General features: G+C 37.2%; 1 protein-coding gene and 1 pseudogene across 22 annotated transcripts in view; both read right to left on the bottom strand.

The window, feature by feature from the left end:
* The window catches only part of MPDZ (multiple PDZ domain crumbs cell polarity complex component), a 212,908-nt gene that overhangs the window by 78,029 nt on the left and 107,852 nt on the right, over window positions 1–27,027 (bottom strand). For 9 of the 22 annotated variants that reach the window (XM_081570424.1, XM_081570458.1, XM_081570487.1 and 6 more), the window contains 3 exons: window positions 21,216–21,320; window positions 16,521–16,613; window positions 9,159–9,336 (listed from right to left, as the gene is read on the bottom strand). In XM_081570424.1, coding sequence (XP_081426550.1) covers window positions 9,159–9,336; window positions 16,521–16,613; window positions 21,216–21,320 — 376 coding nt within the window. Of the gene's footprint in view, window positions 1–289; window positions 362–1,087; window positions 1,187–6,315; window positions 6,427–9,158; window positions 9,337–16,520; window positions 16,614–21,215; window positions 21,321–27,027 lie in introns of all 22 variants that reach the window. The other 13 variants (XM_081570402.1, XM_081570434.1, XM_081570467.1 and 10 more) reach the window with 4 other exon arrangements.
* LOC145521521 (U4 spliceosomal RNA) lies at window positions 15,576–15,641 on the bottom strand (annotated as a pseudogene).

Genomic DNA, 27,027 nt, shown 5'->3' with positions numbered 1-27,027 from the left:
CATAAAGCCAATATAAGCCTGCATTTACTAAAAAGGAAATAAGTGTTCTATTTTGTTATGCCTGATACTCTCATTCTTACTGAGATTGTGGAATTTAGCTTGCTGTTGACACTTCTAAAAATTTATCCACAAAAACACAATTCTTTAACAAAGACCATTCAGCCTTCACTGGCAAAAATGCAGTGTACTTCAAATCACTCCATGCCATGTATGCACACAAATAAAATGTACACGCATAGCACATTGTAACACACTTACTGACTCATAAGAATTTCACACTAAGACAAACCTTAAATGGTGTGGGAGCAAAAGGATTAGTTGGGGAACAACGGAAGAGAACTCTACTTGAATTCTGTAATGCCTACAGTAACAGAAAACATATTCCTTCAGATACAGCATCTTTGATTATCTGTATTACAATAACATGAAAATCCAATGAATATTCATAAAATGCTTCCTGAAAAAATTGTTAACAGCTTTTCTCCTTTCACAATCAAATTATAGTATACAAATTCTCATAAGTTTTTGTTTCATTTTTGGATTTATAATTTCATCAGAATATGACAAATCCAAGTATAGATTTACAAATGTTGAAACAGTTCCCTGTTTCCTGATCAGGCATTTACATGGACATCCTTTTTGAATATTCAACAGATTCTCGTACATACACAATTATGTGTGGGCTGATTAACTAAGGAAGAGCTTTTAGGACCACCTTGTATAAGTCTGAGAAGGACTTAAATCAATACAAGGTTTTTAGAGAAATTATGTATGAAAGTAGCTTATATGTTTTGCAACTAACAAAAATTTATATATCTGAAAATTCAATTCACACCAAAATATAAGGGCAGTGGATTCACGATTTTCCCTTACTCTTCAGAAGGGCCATCTAATTTCAGCTATAAAAATGAATAGGTTCTGGCAAGAAAATGTGCTTAAGAAAGGATTTGCATGCCCACTCCAAACACACAGTTGTTTTTTTTCCTTGCCCAAATTCAGTCAACAATGAACTGGGACAAATGCACAGTAGCAACAAAGAACAAAACACTGGAAAAAGGCAATGGCAAGACAATGGTCATTATCCAACCTTGTCAGCGTTGAACTGTAGAGAATCAGCAAATGGGTTAGTGCTGCTGAACTTGTACTTAGGGTAAAGGTTGTGCGGCAAGGAAGGCAAAGGGGATTTCTAAAAGGAAACATAAGAGGCGCTGAGCGCAAGAGAAATGTATTTCAAACAACTCCATTATAAGGACAAAGTAAGTACTGATTTAAATAACTGTGACATCAGATCCTATCAGATTTCATCATTAATAACATCTTATCAAACAGTGTAGAACTAAATGTTTCCTAGAGCAACCTGAATCCACACTCAAATCTAAATCTGGGCACAAAACACATAAGGAAGCAAGTCTATCAAACTGGCCTCAAATTTTCATTTTCACTGAATGTTGTCACTATCACCGACAGATAAGCATATATATTTCACCTACTTATATTAACATATGTTGCATGCATATCAGTAAACATGCTTCAATGTTAAAAACGATAAATGGTTTTTTATTTATACTTAGAAGCAAATTATGCTGTTTTGGTAAAAAAAAAAAAAAAAAACAAAAAACAAGAGTCTATCAGTTGCAGAATGCAAATTAAACATGTGTCTTCTAGTCCACTGGTAACCTTCAGTGTTCTGTTATTTTGTTTCCCAGTTAGGAGTCTTTTTATACCTTGATTAGATTTTAAAGTTGCTTCAATCAATAGTATTATTTAAACAAAGAAATCAATAATTTTTAAAGAAATGAACCACTTCCTACAGTGTTGTTCTCTATTTCTGCCCACTTTTTGTGGTGCTAGGAACACCACAAAATATAGACAGACAGCTATTTTTAATTTCCTATAAAAGTTCCCATCTTATTGGGGAATTTATGAGGTTTGGGTAATATTTGAAGTCCTGCCTTAGAGTGTTCACATAGGTTTTGTGGCTTGCCTGATATGTCCTGAGCTTGGACTATTGGAGTTGAATATACATATTACAGGCAGGATGACTGCCAAAGAGAATGTAGCATTTTCATAGTAAAAAAAAGTAATTTCCTTAGCACAATAAATTTTTTTTCACACTACTTTTTCTTTTATTGACTATATCTTCCAGAGGAAATTGCAGACATTTAAGATTCAGTTTGGCTCTAATTAACTGTTTGTGTTACTTCTCTCTATAAAAAAGCCCTACTGGCAAGCATCGAGAGTAGGAAGAGGTCGTCATGTGACACCACCCTGCACTCTACAACGACTACTCTCACTCAGCACGGCTGTACTAAAGCTTATGCCACATCACCCTTTCAATCTGCTCTTCCTACAAAGTTTTTTCCTACAGAAGGAAGATGGGCAAAAGAAATGGGCATGCTGACATTTCTGCTCATCTCAACTTTCCCTCTGCTTTTCAATTTAAAATGTCAACTCCTGCTTTACAAAAGGGAAGATCACATATGCAAAAAAAAAAAAAAAAGAGACCATTTATTAAGGTGGAAGAAATGACCAGGCAAAGATTAAAAACACATCCTAGGCAAAATAACTCAATGTTATGGAAAGTAGATTATTTCTAATCCTCATACATGGAATTGTAAGGTTTTACATTTCCTTTATAATTCTGTAGAACAAGATAAATCAAAACAATGATGACAAGAAATGGAATATCTGAAAAAAGCTCTGTTTTTTTTGTTTGGCTTTGCTTTTTGCTTTTTCAATTTGCAGCTCACATAGGATTAGAATTTGGCCCTGAAAGGAGAGTATAAAAGTACAGGATGAGCACAGCTCATGAAATAGCAGAACATTCTATTATTAGAGAAGGATTTACAGGGAGAGTGCATTTCTCATTAAAAAATCAATGACGAAACTTGTGTTTATAGTTCCAAGGGCTGATAAAAATAGAAATGTTACTAACTAAGAAGCACAGGGAAGACTAAATCATCTTCTGGCCCAAATTAGTGGGGCTCATCCCTTAACATGCCAGTGTGGTCAGACTGAATTGTGAACTGTCATACCAGAGGAATTATTGGGGTTAGTTCTGGGAAGTTCTAATTCCTGAACAGCTCAAGAGCTAAAAAGACTGACTAGCTTTCAGTCTATGTAAAAGATTTTCTTGATACTTTATCATATCCACAAATAAAACATTTACCATTAAGAGACTCTTGGTTGGTCGCTAAGTTGCGTCCGACTCTGCGACTGACCCAATGGACTGTAGCCTGCTTGGCCCTTCTGTCCATGGGATTCTCCATGCAAGAATACTGGAGTGGGTTGCTATCTCTTCCTCCAGGGATCTTCCCAACCCGGGGATTGAACCCATGTCTCCTGCACTGGCAGGCAGATTCTTCACCACTGAGCCACCACGGAAGCCCAAAGAGACTCTTAAGTATTTATGATATTTTTCCCTGTAGATTCCTGGAGACACGATTATTTCCACATATAAGTAAATTACTGAAAACTAAGTATATCTCATTTTGTCGTGCTGTGCGCTAAGGTGTGCATGCTAAGTCGTGTCCAACTCTTGTGACCCCATGAACTGTAGCCCACCAGGCTTTCTGTCCATGGGATTTTTCAGGCAAGGATACTGGAGGGGGTAGCCAGTTCCTTCTCCAGAGGATCTTCCCAACCCAGGGATTGAACCCACATCTACTTGCATTGCAGGCAAATTCTTCACCCACTAAGCTACTGGGGAAGTCCTAAGTCACTACAGGCATATCCAGCTCTTTGCAACCCTATGGACTGAAGCCTGTCAGGCTCCTCTGTCCATGGCATTCTCCAGAAAAGAATACTGGAGTGGTTGCCATGCCCTCCTCCAGGAGATCTTCTGGACCCAGGGATTGCACCTGCATCTCTCATATCTTCTGCATTTGCAGGCAGGTTCTTTACTACTAGTACCATCTGGGAAGCCCAATATCTAATTTTAAATACAAATTTTCTTCATTTCCCAAAACAAAATATTACTGTAGAGGAGGAAAGATATCTTTCCTGTATCCATCTTATGACTTTTGGTTGGATCTCTGTAACAAACAACAAATTAATGAGAAAAAAAGATGCATATTGATGTAACCTAAGCTCTGTGTGACACAGAGCCTCCACAGGGAAGTGAAGACCAGAAGAAATGGTTAAGTCTGAGTACTTTCATAGGAGGTCTGATGAAGAGTAGAAAGTTGGGGAAAATGACAGGACAAAACGGCATGAGCTAAGCGTAGTTAACTGGGGAAAACTTAGCAAGGTCTGTTCATTCCGATTCCTCTCAGGGGTCCTCCTCATCTGGAGGTAAGGATGTACCTCTCCTTAAGATCTCTCAGGAGAGTCTTATGACCTGCTTCGGGGGAGAAAGGAGAGGTCAGAGTCCTTCTAGCACCTGCCTTTTCTCAAATAACTTCCATTTAAATATTCAGTATGCCAAGGTGTTTTGTTTTAGGGTATCAGGTCCTAAACCCTGCCACGTATCATTTGACTACACATGTCATTCTAAGCAAGATTTATTCTGGAATATTACTATAATCAGGCATCATTATACCTCAGATAATAAAATAGGAATATTTTTCAGGGGTATGAGAAAATATCTTCCCAGCACATTAGAAAATGCAACTTGGCATTGAAAGAAATATTTGCAATTTAATATTTAAAAGTAATCTGAGAATCCAACTCAGCAGTTTGTAGTACTGTCCTAAATGATACAAAAGTTTGGAAAGCAAAAATAAAAGAAAGAATAAAACCCACCCACACACTTAAAAAACCGCTTTAACTTAACTTAAACAGCTATTTACCAACATCATCATGCTGTGTCTATGTTTAACACAACAAATGGAAACAAATGTAGAAAGACCTGTAGTTATTTAAACAAACTGAACAGCATTTGAAAAGAATGCAGGATGATCTGGTCCCACCATTTGGCATATTTTCTCATCGGAATGGATATTATCACCTAACAATAAATAACCAATGATTAAAAACTGCAAATGTGAAGATAACTTCTTACATTAGGAACTACTAATTCATTTCTTAGAATGAACTCAGACCAGAGCCACACCTGTCTTGACGACAAAAGGAAAAACCAACAAGATAAATCTGGTCACTTTATTTTCCAGGGCACCGAATATTGAAAAGTTTCTTTTACTGATTTCTAAAAACCTTTTCACTATGCTGCTTCCTCCATTATTTGAGCATTGCTATCTTAAATTTTTAATTTTAAAAATTAAAATTAAATATATTGTATGAATAAAATTACACATTTTAAATTTCAGATGATCTTTTTCACTTTTCTTATATGTGTTAACATTTTCTTTTTAAAGACAACAAACCCTAAAAGCTAATAAGCAGTTATTTCAAAAAGAATCAGTATGACAGAGATTCTTATATCCAGAAGTGGACCCTGTATGAGCCTCAGGACATCTAAGAAACTCCTGAAATGCTACACTAACTTCTCAGTAAATCTCAAGAATTTTCTAAGGCCCAGTATGTTTAAGAGCTACTGCACAGGAAAAAAAAAAATTTTTTTTTCCCACTGAGGCATAAAGAAGATATAGAAAAAATAGTTTTAAACTACTGGCATAATGTTCATCTTTGGCAACATATCAAATATACAAAGCTTCTCTTAGTATCTTCATCAACAACATGCACTGGATGTGCTTAGATTTCGAAAATATTTTTAAAGCCATTTCACTCGTAATAGCCAACAGTAAAATGGATTAATAGATCTCTGTCCAGCAGGGGCTACAAAGTATTAAGAGCTATTCAGTGATGGTAGCTGGGAAACAGCAGGTATGAAATTCTGAGTATATAAACGTACAGCTTAAACAAGAACAAAAAAATCCATCATATGGAAAGTTAATGTTCACTAGGATAGGCAGATGCATTAAAGACCATTCACAGGAAATCATGAGATTGCATACTGGAAATCTAAATTTATAAAGAAAATGAAATCTCTCTAGTTTCTCAGAGACCTGTCTAGACATCACAGACTATCAACCTGAATAACTCCACCACATCCTTCTTAACAACTTACATATTTTATGACTATAGTGAAACTAATGATTATCCATCTAGATGCCTACGGGTCACCAGTGAATCCTATTGCTATGTGTTTTCAACAGACTTCAAGTGTCTGTTATACATGGTAGAAGGATTTTCAGGATAACTCAAAGGGGGGAAAAAAGCAAAATAAACTTTTTAAAAGTCTCCTGAGATTTCAAGGCTTGATCTTGGGTTCTAGAAACAACTTGGCCCTGGATACGTTAGATTCCAAGTTGAACACTGTTGGATACGCCTACCTTGCCCTTTGTTTTCGCTTACCCTTGGTCTGTTTATAATGCTCTGTACCATAAAGACTACAGGGTTGCCTGCTTTCCGAATGGCTTCCACAGCTTGTTCATGGCTTGCATCTCTGAGGTCCATGCCATCCACCTGCAATGGAAGGCCTCAGCTTAACATTTTAAGAAGCTATAGAACAACAGAACAATTTGCCGATTTGGAGTTTTGAGAATCCTGGGTGAGGCTCCTAAAAAATCTTTTTCAGATTCAAAAATAATTGAGACTACTTGTGAGGTTCCAGAATTTTTCATCTGTCCAGCAGATTTGTGGTCCCTTGTTTTGGACAGATTTATATCTCCAAAAATCAACTGGAATAATAATTAATTAGAATGAAGGCTCTGCTTCTACTTCCCTTACACTGCCCAGTTGTTCCTTTAAATTGACAAATCAGCATCATCAAAGAAATAATACAAGGGAACTGCCTAGTAGCACTGTTTTCATCATAAACGTCACTATACAAATTTTCTTCCCAGTCATCACAGAGTGGTCTGGGAAGTGGGTGTGTGATGCTTTGTGTATTTCTGTTAGGGAAGCTTGAAGTTAAAAACAAAATTCTGATGTACAGAAAAATCAGGTTATGGTAAGGTTTGTTTGGCAAAAGAATCTTTGCAGTAGACATGACACGAGCTGGAAGCCAAGAAATTGTGCTTACTTGTTAGCAAATCTTGTATAAATAGCTTGAGAATGAAAGTTATTTTGGAACTTTTTATTGACCATGACTTGCCTGGGTGATGATCAGCTCAGCTTATGCACTACATGAACAGGAAGGAAAATAGTCTGAAAGGCCAAATGCTAATCCTGCCAGAAAACTATAGGAAATTAACATTTCCAATTACCAGAGGATGATATATACAATAAAAATAGCAAAATCAGAGTAGACACAATTCTGAAAAATAAGATTATTAGATCTCTGCAAAGAACCTTATCACCTTTAAAAGAATTATACACTGTATTTTATTGAAAACTTCCCTCAGGTTGATACTTAGATGAAATAGCAACATCTCTTTCAGTGCATATTAAAAATGGCTTCTAACTTTTTGCAAAATAAAAGTATATATGTTTACTATATATTTCATTAGTGGGAAAATGTAACAGAAAATTAAATATCTTTGCTCAAGTCCAAAGAACTGTATAATTTTCATGGAATACTTCATAGGTCTCAGTTTACACACACTGTCAGAGAGTCTTAGCAGAGTCATGTTCTAGAATTCCAAGGATCACAGAGGCCTAAGGCTTTCTTATTTATGGAAAAAGGCCCCTGCACATAATTGCATTCAAGAAACTGCCACTGAGCAGTATTTTACCACATAGAAAAACCTTCGTTTCAATTTCAAAGGGTTGTTTAACTCTACTGATACATTAAAACATTTTGGTGCAAAGTATGATTAATCCTTTCTCAAAATAATTATAAACATTTCTTAATTTTTCTACTTTGTCAAAGGTATTCAGTAGTGAAGTACTCATAAAATAAACTGCCTTGGATAAACTTAAATTAGAAATTTTATGTAGTACTCTAACGAAGAAAGAATTCTTTAACATGGGGATAAGGTATCATTTAATGAAGAGCAAAGATACAGGAAGAGAGAGAAAAAAAACACCATTCTTCCTTATAAATGGTCAGAAGAAAAAAATATGAAACACCAAACATAGCCCTTGCTTTCTCTCAAGTCTCAATCTTCTTTCGTCAGTTCTCAGGGTACATATACTTTAAACCATAGATAAATGCCCAAAATGTTCAAGTTGTGGCTGATTCTAATCACCTTATTCTACACAATTAAGGCATCTTAGTGTGTAAGTTATATAGATTTAGAAAATGAGAGACAATCACTTGTACAAAGTAAAAATAATGGTTGCTATAGTAACAAAGTGACCGGTTGGTTTTTGTTTGGAAGTTGTCTCTCTTAATTGACTCTCTACCTCCTGACAACCCAGAAAATCTGGGTCAGGATTCACTGGCCTTGCTCTACACATTTACTAAAACTATGCTTATGTTAATCAAATAATTCATCACACTATTCTGCAGTGACCTGATTACTTGTCAGGTCTGCCCCACTTGACGGACAGGCGGGATGTTTTATTTCCTGTGGGATGCCCAGAGCCTGTTATAGCACCTGGAATGCAACAGTTGCTCTAGGAATACTTGTTGAGTATATGAGTGACTTGTGAGAAGAGTAGATATAAAATATTAAACTTAGCTTTGAATGAAGTAATTAGATACAATTTGACCAAATGCTTCTCTCTCACATATAACGAAATGTGTATACACATGCACATACATACCAATGCACACATGCATACTCATACACACAGCCCTTGGTGATGAGTGGGGAATGGGTAAAGCAATGATATGGAGGAAAAGCCAAACTTGGGGTGGTGGGGGTGGTGGGGAGACCTTTCTATAAAAGGTAATGAGGATATTAGCATAAAAACTTTACCAAAAAGACTCACTTAAAAAAATATTATCCAACAACATTTAGGTATTTCCTGAAATAAAGTCTCATTTGAGGGTTCAACTGTGATGTATACATTTTGTGTGTGTATACATACTTTAAACAATTTAATTATTTCCCCAAGAAATTTGTTTTGTTTTTTTAACAAAGTAATTTATCACAGCACCAGCATTTTTTAGAACAGTCGGTTATACCTCCATACACCTCATCATATACTGAAGATAAAAATTATGGATGAAAACAAATAAATAAGAAATTCTTTAACAACAAACATATTTTACTCGAGTGTTGAGTCAGTGTAAAGATGATGATTCCCTTGGTAAAGAGGATGACCCAGGTGAGTAATTTTAGCACAGAAAGCTAACTGGAGGGTACCTCTACTATTCTATCTCCAGGTTTCAGGGTTCCATTTTTGCCAGCTGGACTATCTTCAAGAACATGTTTGATGAAAATGCCCCTCATCACTTCACCATTGCTTAGACGACTCCCCATCCCTCGTCCACCAACAATGCTGATGCCCAAGGATTTGCTTGGTTCTCGCCAAAGTTCAACCCTATAAAAAATAAAGAAAATTTTAAAGTCTCATAAGAAAGTACAGGGAGAAAGCCTCATAAAGTTGGGTTTGGCAATGATTTCTTGGCTATAACACCAAAGGCACAGGCAGCAAATTAAAAATGGACAAATTGGGCGTCAGCAAAAGTAACAGCTTTTTTCATCAAAAAGTACTATCAAATGAGTCAAATATCAACCCAAAGAAAGGGAAAATATTTGCAAACCACAAATCTGATAAGGGATGAACATCCAGAATATACATAGAACCCCTAAAACTCAATGATAACAACAAAAGAAAACAATCAAAATTGGGCAAAGAATTTGACTAGATATTTCTCTGGGGACAATAGAAAAATGTTCTATAAGCACATAAAAAGATGCTCAATATCACTAACCATTACGTGAATCAACACTGCTATGAGCCCATGTGTTGCCACTACTGAAGCCCGTGCACCTAGAGCCCATGCTCTGCAGCAAGAGAAGCCACTGCAAGGAGAAGCCCGCACACCGCACCTGGTGAGCAGTCCCCACCTGCTGTAACTAGAGAGAGCCCATGCGCAGCAACGGAGACCCGGGGCAACAACAACAAACTACTAAGAAATACCCCCTCACATTCAGTAAGATGGCTAATGCAAAAAAAAAACAAAAAACAGAAAATAAGTTTGGCAGGGAGAAATTATACAAATTATGGAGAAATTAGAAGCCTTGTGCACTGTTCGTACCCATGTGAAATGTTACAGCTGCTATGGAAAAAGAGTATAGAAATTCCTCAAAAAATTAAAAATAGAATTAACATATGATCTGGCAATTCCACTCCTGGGTATATACCCAAAAGAATTCAAAGCAAGGTCTTGAAGACATACATGTATAGTATGTTCACAAAAATATTATTCACAACTCACAATAATAAAATATTATTCACAAGCCAAAAGGTAGAAGCAACCCAAGTGCCCATGAATAGACGAATGAATCAACAAAAGGCATATAAATACAAAGGAATAATATTCAGCCTTAAAAAGGAAGGAAATTCTGATACATGCTAAGACACAGATCATCTTTGAGAACACTATGCTAAATGAAATAAAGGACAAATCCTATATGATTCCACTTATACAATGTACCGGAGAAGGCAATGGCATCCCACTCCAGTACTCTTGCCTGGAAAATCCCATGAACGGAGGAGCCTGGGGGGCTGCAGTCCATGGGGTTACTGAGTCGGACACGACTGAGCGACTCCACTTTCACTTTCACTTTCATGCCCTGGAGAAGGAAATGGCAACCCACTCCAGTACTCTTGCCTGGAGAATCCCAGGGACGGGGGAGCCTGGTGGGCTGCCGTCTATGGGGTCACACAGAGTCGGACACGACTGACGCGACTTAGCAGCAGCAGCACACAATGTACCTAGAATAGTCAAATTCACAGAGACTAATGGAGAACAGTGGTTGCTAGATGATGCAGGGAGGGGGGAATAAGAGGTTACTATTTAGTGGGTACAGAGTTTTAGTTTCTCAAGATCAAAAAAGTTCCAGAGATGGATGGCAGTGATGGTTACAAAGCAACGTGAACACACTTTATGCCACTAATGTGCAAGATTAAAAGTGGTTCATATGGTTAAAAATAATAATAATACTAAATACATTTTTAAAAATTCAAAGGAATACGATATTATACTAAGTTTTGTAAATATCATTTGCTCAATTTGTTAAAGTTTTACCAATAGTAAGACAAAGTCACTATAAATAAATTACTTTCCCAATTAAGTGTTTTATAGGGTCTGATAAATACTATTAATAATATATTTCTGAAACTGATTTGTTACAAGTTAATATTAGGCTCATACTCTAGGCTGAGGCACAAATGAAAATAAAAAGACCATTTTCCAGGGCTCTAATACAGCAGACATTAAAAAATTCAGCTACTCTCAAACAGATGGTAGCTTCTAAGCTTAGTAACCCAGTTAAGAGAGAGAACGTTTCTGTATATACTGTATGAGAAGCTTACCTCTGCAATAGTCTGCCTCACCAACACAGACCTAGAAACTAACAGTCGGGGCATGAAGAGCGGTTGCTAACACAATCCTCTGTGATCTGAGCCCATCACCATCTCCTAAACGCATCCTCCTCAGCTCTCCACTCTCCTCTTTCCACTCCAGCTACCACATCCTCTTGCTGTTGCTGAGGTTCGTCTCCCGCCCTGGGGCCTTTGCACTTGCTACTGCCTCTGTCCTAAATGTACTTCCTCCACCCACATAATAAGTGCATGAACTCATATCTAATACCTGTAGACACTGTCATAACCATGGATGAACTGAAAGTACATGTCTTATGAAAAGGCTGGGATACAAGAACAAGGTGATTAGCAGCAAGGTGTTTGGACAAAATGAAGGGGCTCAGATGACTGGTAGCAAACAGGGATACCAAGTAGAAAGTTCTAAGATAGGCAATGAGACTCTGCATTCTACTCTAAGCTGCAGGCAGGGAGTCGATGCTGGACATCAGACAGGAGAAGAAAGCTTGGTCCATCATACCCTCAACCTTGACATGTGACGTGCTCCCAGAGGAAACAAAGGTTGGAGGTAGGACTCCCGGGTGCTGAGGGAGGTCCTGGTAAGAAAAGACTGGGGTAAAAAAGCACCGCAGTGAAGTGAGAGGATGGACAACTGGTCACAGGAGGCAGATGAGGAAATACTTCTTTTCTCTGGTCAGCACTGTTTTTCTTTACTAGAAATCTAAGACCTAGAGATCTATGGTTTAGTTTAAAGGGATCTCACTATGATTCTTCATCTTAACAAATCTGTGAGAAAAGCTTAAACTAGTTAAAATTCTTTTCATCACTTTCACTCATTCTAGGAATTCTGTGAAAGACAAGAACCAATTTCTTCCGATTTCTAAGGTAAAATGGCAAAGTAGTAAAGTCAGTAGAGTCAGCCATTGTCTTTAATATTTAAGAATCCAGGATATATAGGTGGGACTCATTCCCTCTTCTTTTAAAAATGAAGAAAAAAAAAAAGAATGAAAGAAAATGTCTCATAGATTCTTAGTAGTTGATATATGTTGGAGAATGGTTCTCATGATTCTCTGAACACTAAAAATAGCAGTCACAGCAAAAACTCATTAAGGGCTTATGTACTCAGCCTTACTCTCCAAGTGAATTCCATATACTTTGATTTTATTTTCATGTCACTATGAGGTGGATGCTCTTGGCACTCGGTTTTACAAAGGAAAAAGGCACAGAGGTTAAACAGCCTTTGGATACCAGTACCCTGTGCCTCCTCAGGATGTAGCACAGACAGCAAAGTGGTATTAGATCCAGTCCTAAGAGGAAATGCTGTAATCCTTCAAAACATCAGAGCAGATAACCAAAAACAGAGCTGCCAAAATGACCCCAGCACTGAGGAAACAACCCAGGATTCATGAAGTAGAACACGGTCAACATTCCATGTTAAGAAGAAAATAAGACACCTATAAAAGAAAAATTGTACAGAACATGTGCAGAGCTGGTTTTCAAGAAAAATGTCAGCCTTTCTGGAGAACACAGATTTTCAAAAAGTGAAATTAATAAAATCAAAGGTAAAATAGAGCTCTGAGGCCAGGCTGCCTGAACTCTGAGCCAAGAGTTCCTGGGCTCAATTCCTGCCCTTCTGCTACTTAACAACTGCTGCTGCTGCCAAGTTGCTTCAGTCGTGTCCGACTCTGTGCGACCCCAAGGAGGGCAACCCACCAGGCTCCCCCGTCCCTGGGATTCTCCAGGCAAGAACACTGGAGTGGGTCGCCATTTCCGTCTCCAATGCATGAAAGTGAAAAGTGAAAGTGAAGTCTCTCAGTCGTGTTCGACTCTTAGCGACCACATGAACTGCAGCCTACCAGGCTCCTCCATCCATGGGATTTCCCAGGCAAGAGTACTGGAGTGGGCTGCCAGTGCCTTCTCCAACTGAGTGACCCTCTTTTACTCCCTTAGTCTCTCTTTTCCTTTCCTCAGCTGGAAAATGGATCAAACAAGAGCCCCAACATCAGAGAGCTGCTGTGAGGATTAAATTCATGAATGTCTGTCATGTGCAAAACAAAGTTTTATGACTTAGTAAAGCAATCAATAAATCTGATTACTTTTATAATGATAACTGTGATAACTGAAGTAATGTCAACAAGGTATAATATTCAATTCATATGACAAATGAACAAACCTGTAAGCCAGCACCTCAATCTGTCATGCTTACACATTGTTTACCAAGAGTAACTGGGCTCAACGTACCATATTCTACCCATTGGGTTGATAAAAGCATTTTTAAAGATGATCATATGATGTGGTAACAAGGATATGGGGGGAAAAAAGCTCTCATATATTGGAAATAAAAGTAAAAATTGGTACAGCCACCTTAAAAAGCAATTTGACAACTTCCACTAAATAACAGAGCTAAATCTACAAGTCAGCAATTTCCCTTTGGAATACATATCTAGACAAATTCTCCAAATGTGTAAGAAAATATACTTACTGCACAGGATTATTATAATAATTAACTGTTAACTACTCAAATATCAATCTGAAAATAAACTGAGCTATATTCATATACTGAAAGGCACTGCCACAAGTAAACTGAATGAATTAGTTATTTTTGTATCCACATGATAGTGTACAGAGACATTCATTTAAGAGTAAGCAAGCTAGAAAATGATACATACAGTATGATATAATCCTGCACATGAAAATTACATGCAAAATAAAAGAGTAACACAGGTTATTTACAAATTTTTCTTGACTGCATGAAAGAATGTCCAGCACGTTTCCAATGCTGTAAAGCATATTCATGACCCTTGTTCCTTATTTACTAAAAGCTCTAATTATTTTGGTAAGCTTCCTCATGAACTTCTATGAACTTCTCCCCTAAAAGAAATTGAGGGATTCCATATGGTTAGTGAGGGCAGATTATCTTCTTTAAGATTTACAGAATCTGTAGACATACTCTCTCAGTAAACTAGTTACCACCATTAGAGACATCTCTTAGCATGATGTGTAGGTTAAAATTGAGAATTAAAGTATAAAAATCTTCTGGTCCAGAAGTTGTACCCAATTTCTCCTCGTAAGAAAATTTCATAATGATTCCTGTGCTCAACAATTTTCACTTGCTCTGGTATGAATAATAATGAAGACACTGATGACTGCTAAGACCAGCCATTGACTGAGGCCTCACTGTGTACCAGGCATTGTACTAAGGACTTTAAGTGCATTATGATATTAAATTCTCTTTCAAATGTTAAAGGTTCTACTTTTTTTATTTTTAAATTAAAAATGTAATTACTCTTTCAAAACTGTTTTATTTAAGTGAAGTATAGCGACACAGTACAGTGATTCAGTATTTTTACAGATTAACTCCATTAGAAATTATTACAAGATTATGGCCATAATTCCCTGCACTATACAGTATATCCTTGGTACTTATTATTTTATACATAGTAGTTTACATCTCTTAATCCCTCACACCTAATTTGCCTCTCCTGACTTTTCTCTCCCCTTTGGTAACCACTAGTTCATTTTCTATATCTGTAAGTCTGTCTCTATCTTGTATATACATTGGTTTATTTTTTAGATCCCACATATATGTGACAAAATATAGGATTTCTCTATCTGACTCATTTCACACTGCAAAATAGCCTCTAGGTCTATCCATGCTGCTGCTAATGGCAAAATATCACTATTTTATGACTGAGTAATAATATTCCATTGCATTTGTGTGTGTATATATACATATATATCCATCTAGTATTTATAATTCCAACTATATTTATAATTACATCTAACTTACTTCTGCCTCTATCTTCAAATAAACAAAAAACCTAACATCATATAACTGGAGTAGAAAATGGCAATCTACTCCAGTATTCCTGCCTGGAAAATTCCATGGACAGAGGAGCCTGGCAGGCTACAGTCCATGGGTTGCAAAGAGTTAGACACAACCAAGCAACTGAGCACACAACATATTACTATATTTTTTCTGCTACAAATCTAGCACTTCTATTCTCAATGTGGGCAATAAGGTAGAAAGACGGATTTTTTAAAGCAGTCTAAACAACTTTTACAAAATTCAAATCCAAAAGTCATTTTATTTGCCTGGAGATGCTGTTTCTTATGAAAGGAACATACAAGTTTTCCTATCCTTTGAACATGATTCAACCTAGAAAATGTTTACAAGTGATGCAGCCTAAAGTTCATTTATGAGCTAGGCAAATCATCAAACTATATTACACATCAATTAGCAATAATCGCGCCTTGGATAAACCTCATTGGCTACGATAATGCCACTGCACAAAGCTTGTATTACACATCAAGAGTAGAAATTTTTCTAACTTGAGGATTTTATTTATTCATTGTAGAATAAATAAATAAATAAAGTTTATTCATTGTAGAATAAATAGTAAATAAATATGTAAAAGGCACCTCTCTGATGGTCAACTTTAAATCTGTTCAGAGAAAGTGTCCATTGATTATATTTTACCCTTAATGCACAATACCTTACATCTTTCTTTCATTATTTTGTGTCTCTCTACACCTTGCCTAACTCAATACGTAGTAGCTCCCTTAAAGGCAGGATTTATGTCTTATATTTCCCTGTTATTTACAAAACTATCTGCCTCTCATCTTGTCAATCATCAGGACTCGTTAAATTCCTACTAAACTGAATCTTCTTCTACTCAGTACACGAAAATACATCTTAGTGATATACAGAGGTATATATGAGTAGATTTAGGAAAGTCATCATTCCTATTATATATGAAATTCATTCTAGAAAGACCATGGGTTAGAATAACCACAGCCTATGTAAGATGCTCACACATACATTTTGAATATATATGTTTGAATATCTACTTTCTACAAATACTAGAAAAAAATTCAAGTTAACATTTGGTGGTTTGCCTAAGATAAACTCTACAGAAAATATTTCAACTACCTATGCATAATTTTCTCTAGTCAATTTTATTTAGTCCCTACTATGTGCCAAATCCTCACATACATGTTAGTGTGAACCCTGTGTGATACATACTATCTTCTCCACTGTGGCCACAGAGAAATGGACGGTGAGCAATATTAAACAGCTTGCCCAAAGTCACAGTAGCAAGTTGTAATTTAGTACTTGAAACCACCTCTCTCTATCTTTAAACCCTGAGTAGGCAGAAGACAGAAATAGTCCTTACCGCCTAGGCTGATTCCAGTTGCTGTAGGTTGCATTTTGAAGGTCACTTTCTTCCCCCTCTCCTTCTTCTCGCTCTGGTAGCTCCGGAATGTCTCTGATAAAGAGTTAGACAGTGACTACTCCACAATCTTAGTAAAACCACACAGGCTGTCTTCTAAGTACTTTATTATTGGTTTGGCTAAAAATACAGAACTGCTTTATATTTTCACCACACTTGGCTAGTAAGTATATAATATTTTACATTAAAGGGAAAATAAAACCTGATTACATAAAATAAAAACCTCATACTAGAATCAATCTACTATAACTGAACTTCCCAGGTGGCACAGTGGTAAAGAATCTGCCTGCCAACCCAGTAGATGTGGGTTTGATCCCTCAGTTGGAAAGATACTTTGGAAAAGGGAATGGCAACCCACTCCAGTATTCTTGCCTGGGAAATCCTTGGACAGAGGAGCCTGGCTGGCTACAGTCCATGGGGGCACAAAGACTCAGACACAACTGAATGACTGAGTACACAGCACTATAACTGAGTCTGGAGATATAGCAGAACATAAAGTGTCTTGTCTAGCCTTTTTCTTTCCTAATGAAACATGGACAAAGGAAGGAAGGGAATGAAAATAATGGGGAAATGCCAGAATTTTCAAGAACAACTATTCAACAAGTATTTCCTAAATTTTTCCCATGTGTGAGAAGGTAGATACCCCATGTGTGTTATAAGCTTGTACAGTCCCACTGGATCCCTGGCCTGACAGAGTTGATCATCAAGTATGCCAGGAGTGCAGCGTCTCTGCCTCCTCAGGACAGACCAATGCTTTCCCTTCATTTTGAAGACAGATGGAAAATGCTTATGGTCCGCTTCCACCCATCCAAAGGAGCCAGCCACAGTATTCTTACGGGAAGCAGTTTACAGGCACTTGAGTCCAAGGTCAGTTGTCAATTTCTACAGTAATTCAGATTTTGCCAAACGCCAAGCATGTAACAAAATGTGTCCAATCTCTTAACTGACTATAAATATAACTGTAAAATAATAATCCCATCCAAAAATATTTTGTTTTTACCAAAGGTACACTTTGCATCAATAAATGGTATTGTCAGGACAACAAAGAATGATTAAATCAATTATGGCATGGTCTTATGCAGTTAGGAAAAATTGGATTTCTAAAGAAATATATCCATATATTCTTCTTAAAATAGAGAAAGCTTTAAAAACTCTAATTCAATAAAAACTTGCAGTTGATACTTACAGAAATTGAAAAAAATCTGAAGATAGCATATGTTCAAATTATATCCATTCTCCCCCAACAGGAATACTGAACTCTGTCAAATTATATCATCTTCAGACCTTGAGATCAGAAGTCATCTAATCTAATCATCCATCTGTGCTTGAATGTGCTTCCCAACATTTCTGCCAAACAACTGTCCGGGCTCTCCCAGAATGCCTCATTCTTTCATTGACCTGAACGTTAGATCTTTGCTTTTCATCTGTCAGAGGGAAATCCACCTGCCTGTGGTTCCTACCCATCAGTCGTGTGACGGAATTCCCCTTCTGTAATTGAGGAAGGAGGCTCTAAATGAGGCTGGGCTCGCAGAGACTAAGCCTGACTGAGGGGCAGGACTGTCAGGAATGGAGCCAAAGAAAGATTTTCAAAATGATGTTAAGAAGCTGATTGAGAATGAAATAGTCTGAGTGAACCTCAATCTGAAAGATGCAAGGCAATGGGGGGAAGCAGAGCCTAACCCTCTGGAAACACCACTGGGGATTATATGGCAGAAAAAGCAGGTACAGAATACACAGAGGAATGGGAAGTAAGAAAGAGTCCTTCTCTAAAATATCCAGTTATTACCCTAAAGCCCAGGTAGGGGGAGCTGCTCAGATGCAGTCACACAGCACATCATATGCTCCTGCCTTGTGAGCTGTAAGATGACAAATACAAATACCTGGTGTCTTCTCACACAAAAAACCCCATTCTCTTCAGATGACGGTCCAATCTCAAATCACTTCACTAACCCAGATACATTCCTATAAACGTGCTGATTATTCTTTATCCATCTTCAAGTGGGGTTTACGGGACTCAAGCCGTGTGCGCCACAGCAGAATGAACAAGTTCTGCGTCCCCACACTCATTCAGCCAAGAATGAATTAGACTTCTCGGTGCTCATGTTTGATTGTTGAATACCAAGTAAGTTTCTGTCAACTATAACAAGTAACACTCTTTATATGTGCATTAAGATACCAGAAATTGGCACAAAGTCACACAGTAAAGGAATACAGATGAGACTTGAATTGGGCCAGTTTACTACAAAACCTGAGCTCTTAACCTCCATGCTATGCTGCCCCATATTTTTATACAGGGCTAGTACAATTCCTTTTTTGGATCCAATGGTTAAAAACATGGAGCCCGACCATGTGCATTTAACCTTGATTCTTCCACCCATTAGTTGTGAAACTTGGGCAAGTAATTTAATCTCTCTGGTGCCGATTCCCCTTGCATGCTTAAAGAGAAATGTGTTACTCAGTTGTTAATATAACTGAAAAAAACACAGGCCCACAGCTGAAAATGTATAGTGCATTCTTTTCAGGATAGCAATTTGACATTATTTCTTTCCCTGTTCTGAACTCAGCTGTTGCTGCTAAGTTGCGTCAGTCGTGTCCGACTCTGTGCAACCCCATAGACGGCAGCCCACCAGGCTCCTCTGTCCCTGGGATTCTCCAGGCAAGAACACTGGAGTGGGTTGCCATTTCCTTCTCCACTCAGTTTCCTTCTGAACTCAGCAGTAGCATCAAAATCTAGTTTCTGCCTTTCCTAAAGGAGGAAAACAGGATGCAGACTGTTTTTGTTTTGAGCAAATACAAAATATTAACAGCAAATACACTTTTTTGCAGGGAAGCAGTTATTCACAGCATTGACAGCTCAGGCCCTTTTCCTTTATGTGCTAGGAGAGAAGCAACATGCTGAAAGTGGCTTTTTTGTTTTAATATTAAAATTGTGAGTGCTTTTAAGGCCTCAGAATTTAATAAGAATATCATGTTATCTTGTCATATTCTCTAATTAAGCCATTTGAAATGGTATTTCATAGGGACGCTGGAATTACTACATCTAGCTTTTTACTAGGGAGAAGGCAATGGCAACCCACTCCTGTACTCTTGCCTGGAAAATCCCATGGATGGAGGAGCCTGGTGGGCTGCAGTCCATGGGGTCACTAAGAGTTGGACATGACTGAGCGACTTCACTTTCACTTTTTACTTTCATGCATTGGAGAAGGAAATGGCAACCCACTCCAGTACTCTTGCCTGGAGAATCCCAGGGATGGCGGAGCCTGGTGGACTGTCGTTTATGGGGTCGCACAGAGTCAAACACGACTGAGGTGACTTAGCAGCAGCAGCTTTTTAATAGGAAGTACCAGGTAGCTGTAATCAATTCATGCCATTAGCCCTAAGATGGAAATTCTAGAGAGAAGTATGGCTGAGCTTTGCAAAGGGTGAAATGAATACTCTTTTTCCCATAAAATTCAAGGGGCCCTTTGGGCCATGACATTCCTTCCCTTTATTAAACACATAACAAACCTTTCCTTCTTTAACACTGTCTGCATAGCTGTAGCCACGTACAATTTGCAGAGGAAAGAGTGATGTGATGTTACAATGCCTGCAGAGTCACTGGACACCAGAGTGTTATGGGTTGTTACAACTTTCATGAGCAGACCTCAGAATGTTTGCAAAGCTATTTCTTCTTTACAGCATGCTTAAGGAGAAATCTGTTACTCAGCTGCTAATGTAACTGGAAAAAAACAGGCCCACAGCTGAAAATGTATAGTGTATTCTTTCCAGAAAAGCAATTTGACATTATTTCTCTTCCTGTGCTAAACTCAGAAGCAGTATCAAAATCTAGTTTCTCTCTTTCCTAAGGGAGGAAAAAAACTGTATTTCCTGTATTATTCAAAGGTTCTCAATACACTGTGCATAAAGAGGCTGTAAAAAGCCAAACATTCTATTACCTAACCTGTATACACACAAAGACGTTCAGCTCAACATTCTCCAAAAGAGTAAAAATATAACCATTAAAAATGTTTGTGAATCTGTATGTATGGTAATGAGTAAATAAATAAAGTTTGAAAATGTTTATGACAGAGGAAAAGTGATACAATACCAAACAAATTGTAGGTTCCAGGGAGTGAATGAAACCATAGTCATATCTGAGGTAAATTCCCCAAAACTCAGTAAGTTGACAGTGGCATATGGACTGATACAACTAAAGACAGTTTTAATTTCTTGCTTTGATTTTTCATATTTTTCCCCAATTTTTCACAATATGTGATCATTCCTTAAGTAAAATGGGTTGCTGTTGTTTAGCTGCTAAGACACGTCCAGCTCTTTTATGACCCCATAGACTGTTGCCCGCCAGGTTCCTCTGCCCATGGGATTTCCCAGGCAAGAACACTGGAGCAGGTTGCCATTTCCTTCTCCAGGGGATCTTTCCAACCCAGGGATCAAACTTGCATCTCTTGCTTGGTAGGTGGATTCTTTACCATGGAGCCATGAGGGAAGCCCAGTAATATGGGAAAGGGGGGTGATTTTTTTTTTTTAATCTTGAAAGAGAGAAAAAGAATTCAGTCTTTTTCATTGCTAGGCCTCCCTGACACTGGATTCAAAACTCTTCTTTATAACTTGCTGTATCGCTCATTCACATAGCAGACTTACCTCCCAGTGTAGGAAGCAAAACTATCCAGTGCCATTATTCCTCCAGATTGCTGCCCCAAGCTTATTTTGAACTCTTCCAAATATTCTGCTGGTATGTAAGTAATTCTGGAACAAGACACAATCCATGAAAGCAAAGCTCTGCCTGTTGGGAGAATCTTCCAAAATATGAGATAAACTTATTTTGTCCCTTCATCTCTACTTTTTCACACAACTCACTTAAATCAGCTTACTCAGTAGAGACTCTAACTTCAAAAGGATCAAGTATTCTATAGGCAATAAAAATTAAAAATTTAAAAGCTGCTGATAATTATCTGTTTACCAATAGTCATATGGGGGAGGAAAACAGCGTAATATATATTTCCAAATGAGAAGACTAACAGCAATTTTTTTTTTAATTAAAGAGATCTAGAAATCCTTAGAAAAGTAATTTTCAGTAATAACATTTATTTTCTCCAAAGATTTTTGGTGCCTTAGCAGAAACAAACTGGGTAAACTCTACTAAAACACTGGGCATTCAAAATTACATTCTCCCATATAACACAATTAAGTATGCACATTAACAAGTACTATCAGTAATCATATCCAAGCTTTATTAAAGTATTAACTCTTAAGTCTGAAGTTAAACCTTTATCAGTGCATAGAAAGATTCTCTTACTAATATGTAGCAATGTCTATGTTCATTTTGGTTTCAGAGAAAAAGCCTGACACTTGAATGGTCACATACTAATTCAATAAATGGTGGCTGAATGCCTATAATGTGGAAGGCACTGAGCAAGTTGCTGACTATAGTTATAATGCTTAGAAATGACATCTGAAAATTCAAGTTTACTGCTGTCCTAAGAGGCTACACAATTGACACATCTGTTGAAGTAGTCTGGTCCAGATCCTCAAACTAATACATGGTATGGCAAGTGAAAGAAAGGACTTCAAGTCATTTCAGGATATTTGTACAAAGAAACAAAAGCATGTATCAAAAATGCACAACACAAAAATCATGAAGACTATTATGCCGGCTAACCATAGCTTACATGTGAAGATAGTTTAAGTATCAAAATCTTAGTACTGGAGGGTAAAGATAAAGGATTACCTCTCACATGATAATAATATAATATAGAAGTATACTAATGGCATAATTTATTGAGTGAGGAAGATATATAATATATACTGGTGATTCCATAAAAGGCATTCACTCTGTGAGGTGGCTTAGGTTTGGAGTCAGAGGACAGAGTTCTGTTGCTTCTCTGGAGTGTTCTGGTAAGGTAAATCACCCACCAACGGATCTCCATATCCCCAATCACAAAAAGGACGTCACTTTTGATGAGGCTATTGTAAGTCAAGAAGCACAACACACACATAAAACAGCGCTCTAACAGCATCAGTCAGCCTGGCCCCCACATCCGATCATTCTGGCAGAAGCTGGCACCCTTATGACACTTTGTGACACTTTCATCTCAAGGATCCAACTGAAGCAAAAAACACAATTCAATGATTTAGGACTAGTGTGGGTGAGAGAGCTGTATTCTAATTCTGGCCCTACCTTATTTATTCATCTACAAAAATATCGTCTCTACAGTGTAACAAAAATATACTGAATAGCAAATCTGCATTTTTCCCTTCAAAAATAATGAGTCAAAAATGCAGAACACATTATGCTTGTAAAGAAGACTGTCTTTTACACAAAGAAAAATACATATAAAACATAAATGAAAAGTCTATTCAAGAAAATTATTTCTGAATTATATCTGAAAATTATTTCTGAAGGTTCAGTAAAGGTAAAACTCATATAAATAAAACCTTAAGAAAAAAAAGCTAGGTGGGGTGAAAAGGCTAGAACATAAGAAGAATAAGAATAATCAGTTCAAAGTATTTAATTTTTTAATTGGCTTGAGAAGGAAAAGATGCTTCTATCAGAGACATTGTTGAAAATGAATTCTTCTCTGTATTTGTTCAAAGGTGTTAAGGTTTACCAAGGAAGAGTTTTAGAAATATTTTTCTGATATTTTAGGGGGAAGGGAGAAAGAAAGCAGTTTTCATATATTTAGCCCAATACATACAGCAAGGGCACTGGAACAAGCATCCCACAGTGCATTAGCCCATGCAGAGCAATTATAATACACGCCTGGTCACACGGCCATACAAAACCTCCAGACACCGACCAAGAACACCAAAACACATACTGAACTGCATAAATACACTAAAACAGCTTATCTGAGAGCAGTGTTAAAAATTCTCAAAGGCAAAAACTAACCTTAGGTTATACATGGCGTACAAGAAAACAGCCTCAGTGATGCTCAAATGTGCCAGTTATTAATCCAGAGGTGATAACCCCCTAACAAAAGAGCTAGAAAGGTTCAGTAGTAGGAAAACATGATTTTCAAATGAGTCCTTCACAATCACCAGCGCAATGTGAAAATGTAACCTTCTCAGAGCTCTGTTGGAAGTATGCTCTTATATAAAGAAAAAAAAAAATAGGAAAACATATATACACTGAATCTCTCTCTGGATCTATCCCTGCATAGGGATGTTACAAAACCACAAAGTGGTTTTCACAGACAAGTTGTAACACACAGCCATAATGAGCTTTTGAATCACCGATACTCACACATAAAAGGGGGCTCGATCGTCAGCAGGTGCTGCAGAGAATCTAGAATGTGAAGCATACGCCGCGGCATCTTTTTACAATGGTGTTAACAAATGTCAGTGTCTTGTGCTGAGTGTGAGATGCATACATATGTAGTTAAAAGTGGGTGCTCCTGGTTGCTTCTTCCCCTTTCCACAGCCCTCCTATCTACACCTCCCTCAGAAAAGCATCTGCTCTTTACTGGCGTCTATAGCAGTGATTATTAACAAGCACAGAAAAATGTAACTGCAATCAATCTTTTATTCCTTGATCAGGAATTCATCCCACACTTTAGGTTAAGGCAGGTGAATTCAGATTCAGCTTGGTAATTATCTGGCAGATGTTACAAGCAGCTGCCGCAAAGCACAGAACCCTGGCTATTATTACAGAAATATAAGCGCCCCTGGCAAGGTGGAGTGTGAAGTGAGACAGAATGCATTCTGGTGAGGCTTCACATCTGGTTTTCCATAGAAAATAATGAAACCTGGAACTTCATCTGTCTGTTTCTGAACTCTTGAAATGCAAATTATCTACCCAGGCATGCACGAAGGCACACATGTTCAGTTCCTAGCCATCTCTCTTATTAAACGGCAAAAAAGAAAGCCAGTTCACTGTCTCAGTAAGCAATGCTTTACTAAAACCAATCAGTTATGTAATTGAAACAATTAAAGTACTTTTTTATTAAGTACTTACAATACATTTCTCTACCACTACCCCAGATTAAGCCAGCTTCCTCACGAGAAATCAAGAAGAGGCATGGATGGAGCCTAGATCAAGGCAATGACTGTAACACTTGACTGGCACTTAAAGTCATGGTTTCATTCACAGTAATGGAAGGATTAGACTTTCTGTTTGGGAGAAATCACCCACAGTTTTCAAAGTAATTTTAAACCTTCTGTTTGTGAAAGCAAGTGAAAGGGAGAAGAAAGGGCCAAAACCACATCATGCAAAATGTATGGAACATGCTGCTCAGCCCTGGTCAATCCAAATGGCTATTTGTTTTATCACCTGACACATTTACTTGAAAAAGGATTCTATTATTCTCATTTCTTTTTATCATTTACCCAATGAGTCAAAACTACAGCCCTGTAAATCACAGCTTTAATAATATGCTCGAGCAGAAATCAAGGTGATTTGTGGGTGTGTTTGTGACTGTGTGTGTGTATGCACCCACGTGAACTTGTAAGAAAGACTGACTGACAGACTGATTTCTAGAGGAGAGAAGGTTGTAGGATTTTTCTTCTCTTTCTAATGTAAGATACTACATTACATTTTGCTTCCTGGGATCCTAAAGCAATTATTTATGAATCTCTAGATATTTAAGGATTTCTAGATACCCTTTACAGTCATAATAAACCTCATGAAGGCATAAATGGGTAAATTCTGGTGCTACAGCAGAGGATGGAAAAAAAAAGCAACAAAACAAATCAAAACAAAACAGGACAGGAGAAAAAGACTGTAGCCTGAAAACATACTAGATAGCTTTTTAGCTTTTCCAGAGTTGACTAGGTACAAGATTTAAGCTAAATCATTGTCACAGTAGTCTTATTTTCTGGCCAGTTTTTAAATTCTACAGCACATTTACAACTGAGAGGCAAAGTTAAAACCAAGTACCAATTCTAGCGCTCAGAGTGCCAAAAAGTGGACAGAAGACTTGCATTAGGATTCATGACATAAGACATGCATTATCACACAATAAATCAAATGATCAGTCATGAGGTCATCTGTTTAGATTACTTCTAAAATATATAAGCTAAAACTCCAGCTGCAAAGACTCTGCATATAGATCCTTATCATTCATCTTTGAAGGAAAAGGAATGGACACTAGCCTGCAAGTGGTGAGGAAAGCACTTAATATTTCTCTTTCATTTACTGTAGAGGCACTGAAATGTTTAATGATCTTCACTCTTACTTGCATGATTAATAAAATAATCACAAAAGTGTCACATGACCTGATGATCTGTTTATTATAAAATAAAAGCCAAAAAGGCATTAAAAATATGAAAGTTCTTTAGTGAAATTACACCCTAAAAATAAAAATCTCCTTTTTATAAGACAACAGAACCCACTCTAAACTAAACAGCATACATTTTTCTGCTTTTTATCAATGGAAAAATGAAAAACAGATTTTAAATACAATCTTTCTTACCTAAGCTCTACCAATATATATTTATAAAATAACAATACAGAATGCAGTAAGACCATATCAATACAAAAGTCTCCCATACTAGTATTCATCACATCAATTCAAAGTAAACAGTCTTTCTTTGAATTCTTATTTTACTATTTTATCCCTTACACATTAAATGCAAATATTCAATTATTAATGATAGAGGAAAAAAAAGGAAAGCTATTACATTCTTGAGTTGTGACAATAAGGTTATGTAGTGATTTTTATGCTGGCTCAAGAAATGTTTAGTGATTTAAAAAACAAACCACATATATGACATGCTTTTAGTACATTATGGGATGATGAGACATTTAAATTCTTCTTCTACATGAGCTACCATCAGACCATGAGAGCATTTTTGTGAATTCTCTTATATGGGTTGAAAAGCAGTTCAACAAAGGGTAAATTATGGGTCAGATTGCTTCTTTACAATCTTTTCCATGGCTGACCCCTAAAGAACTGGCTTACTTGGAGTATTAGTACCGATCATTAGGTAGTGCAATTTGCTATACTGAGGCCAATCCAAACTTCTATGTAACTTCCTAAGTGTGGACCATCCTGCTCAATAAAAGAGATCTCATATCTCATATAAAGATTTTTGTGGAAATCGCTGGAAAATTAAAAATAATGGAAGGCAACATTATTTTGAAATACTGTTGTCACTAAGTATCTGCAGGGGTTTGGCTCCAGGTGCTTTGGATACCAAAAGCCATGGATGCTCAAATCCCTTATATACGAAATGCCAGAGTACAGCTGACCCTCTGTATACACAAGTCTTCCATCTATGGATTAAATCAATCGCGGATGGAAATTTGGATCCAAGGTTGGCTACGTCTTAGGATATGAAACCCACAGAGAGGCAACTGTATATTTACTGAAACAAATGCATGCATATTTGGACATTAGAAATTCAAACCTGTGTTGTTCAAGGGTCAACTGTATTTCAGTACTGTTAGTATTAAGAAGTTATTGACTGCAGATATACTCTCCTAAAGTCTACAATCAATGCAATCAATAACTTC

This window comes from Giraffa tippelskirchi, chromosome 1 (genome assembly GCF_054371585.1).
Source record: "Giraffa tippelskirchi isolate mGirTip1 chromosome 1, T2T-mGirTip1v1.2.pri, whole genome shotgun sequence".
Taxonomy (NCBI): Eukaryota; Metazoa; Chordata; class Mammalia; order Artiodactyla; family Giraffidae; genus Giraffa; species Giraffa tippelskirchi.
This window is presented reverse-complemented; position numbering and strand designations above follow the sequence as displayed.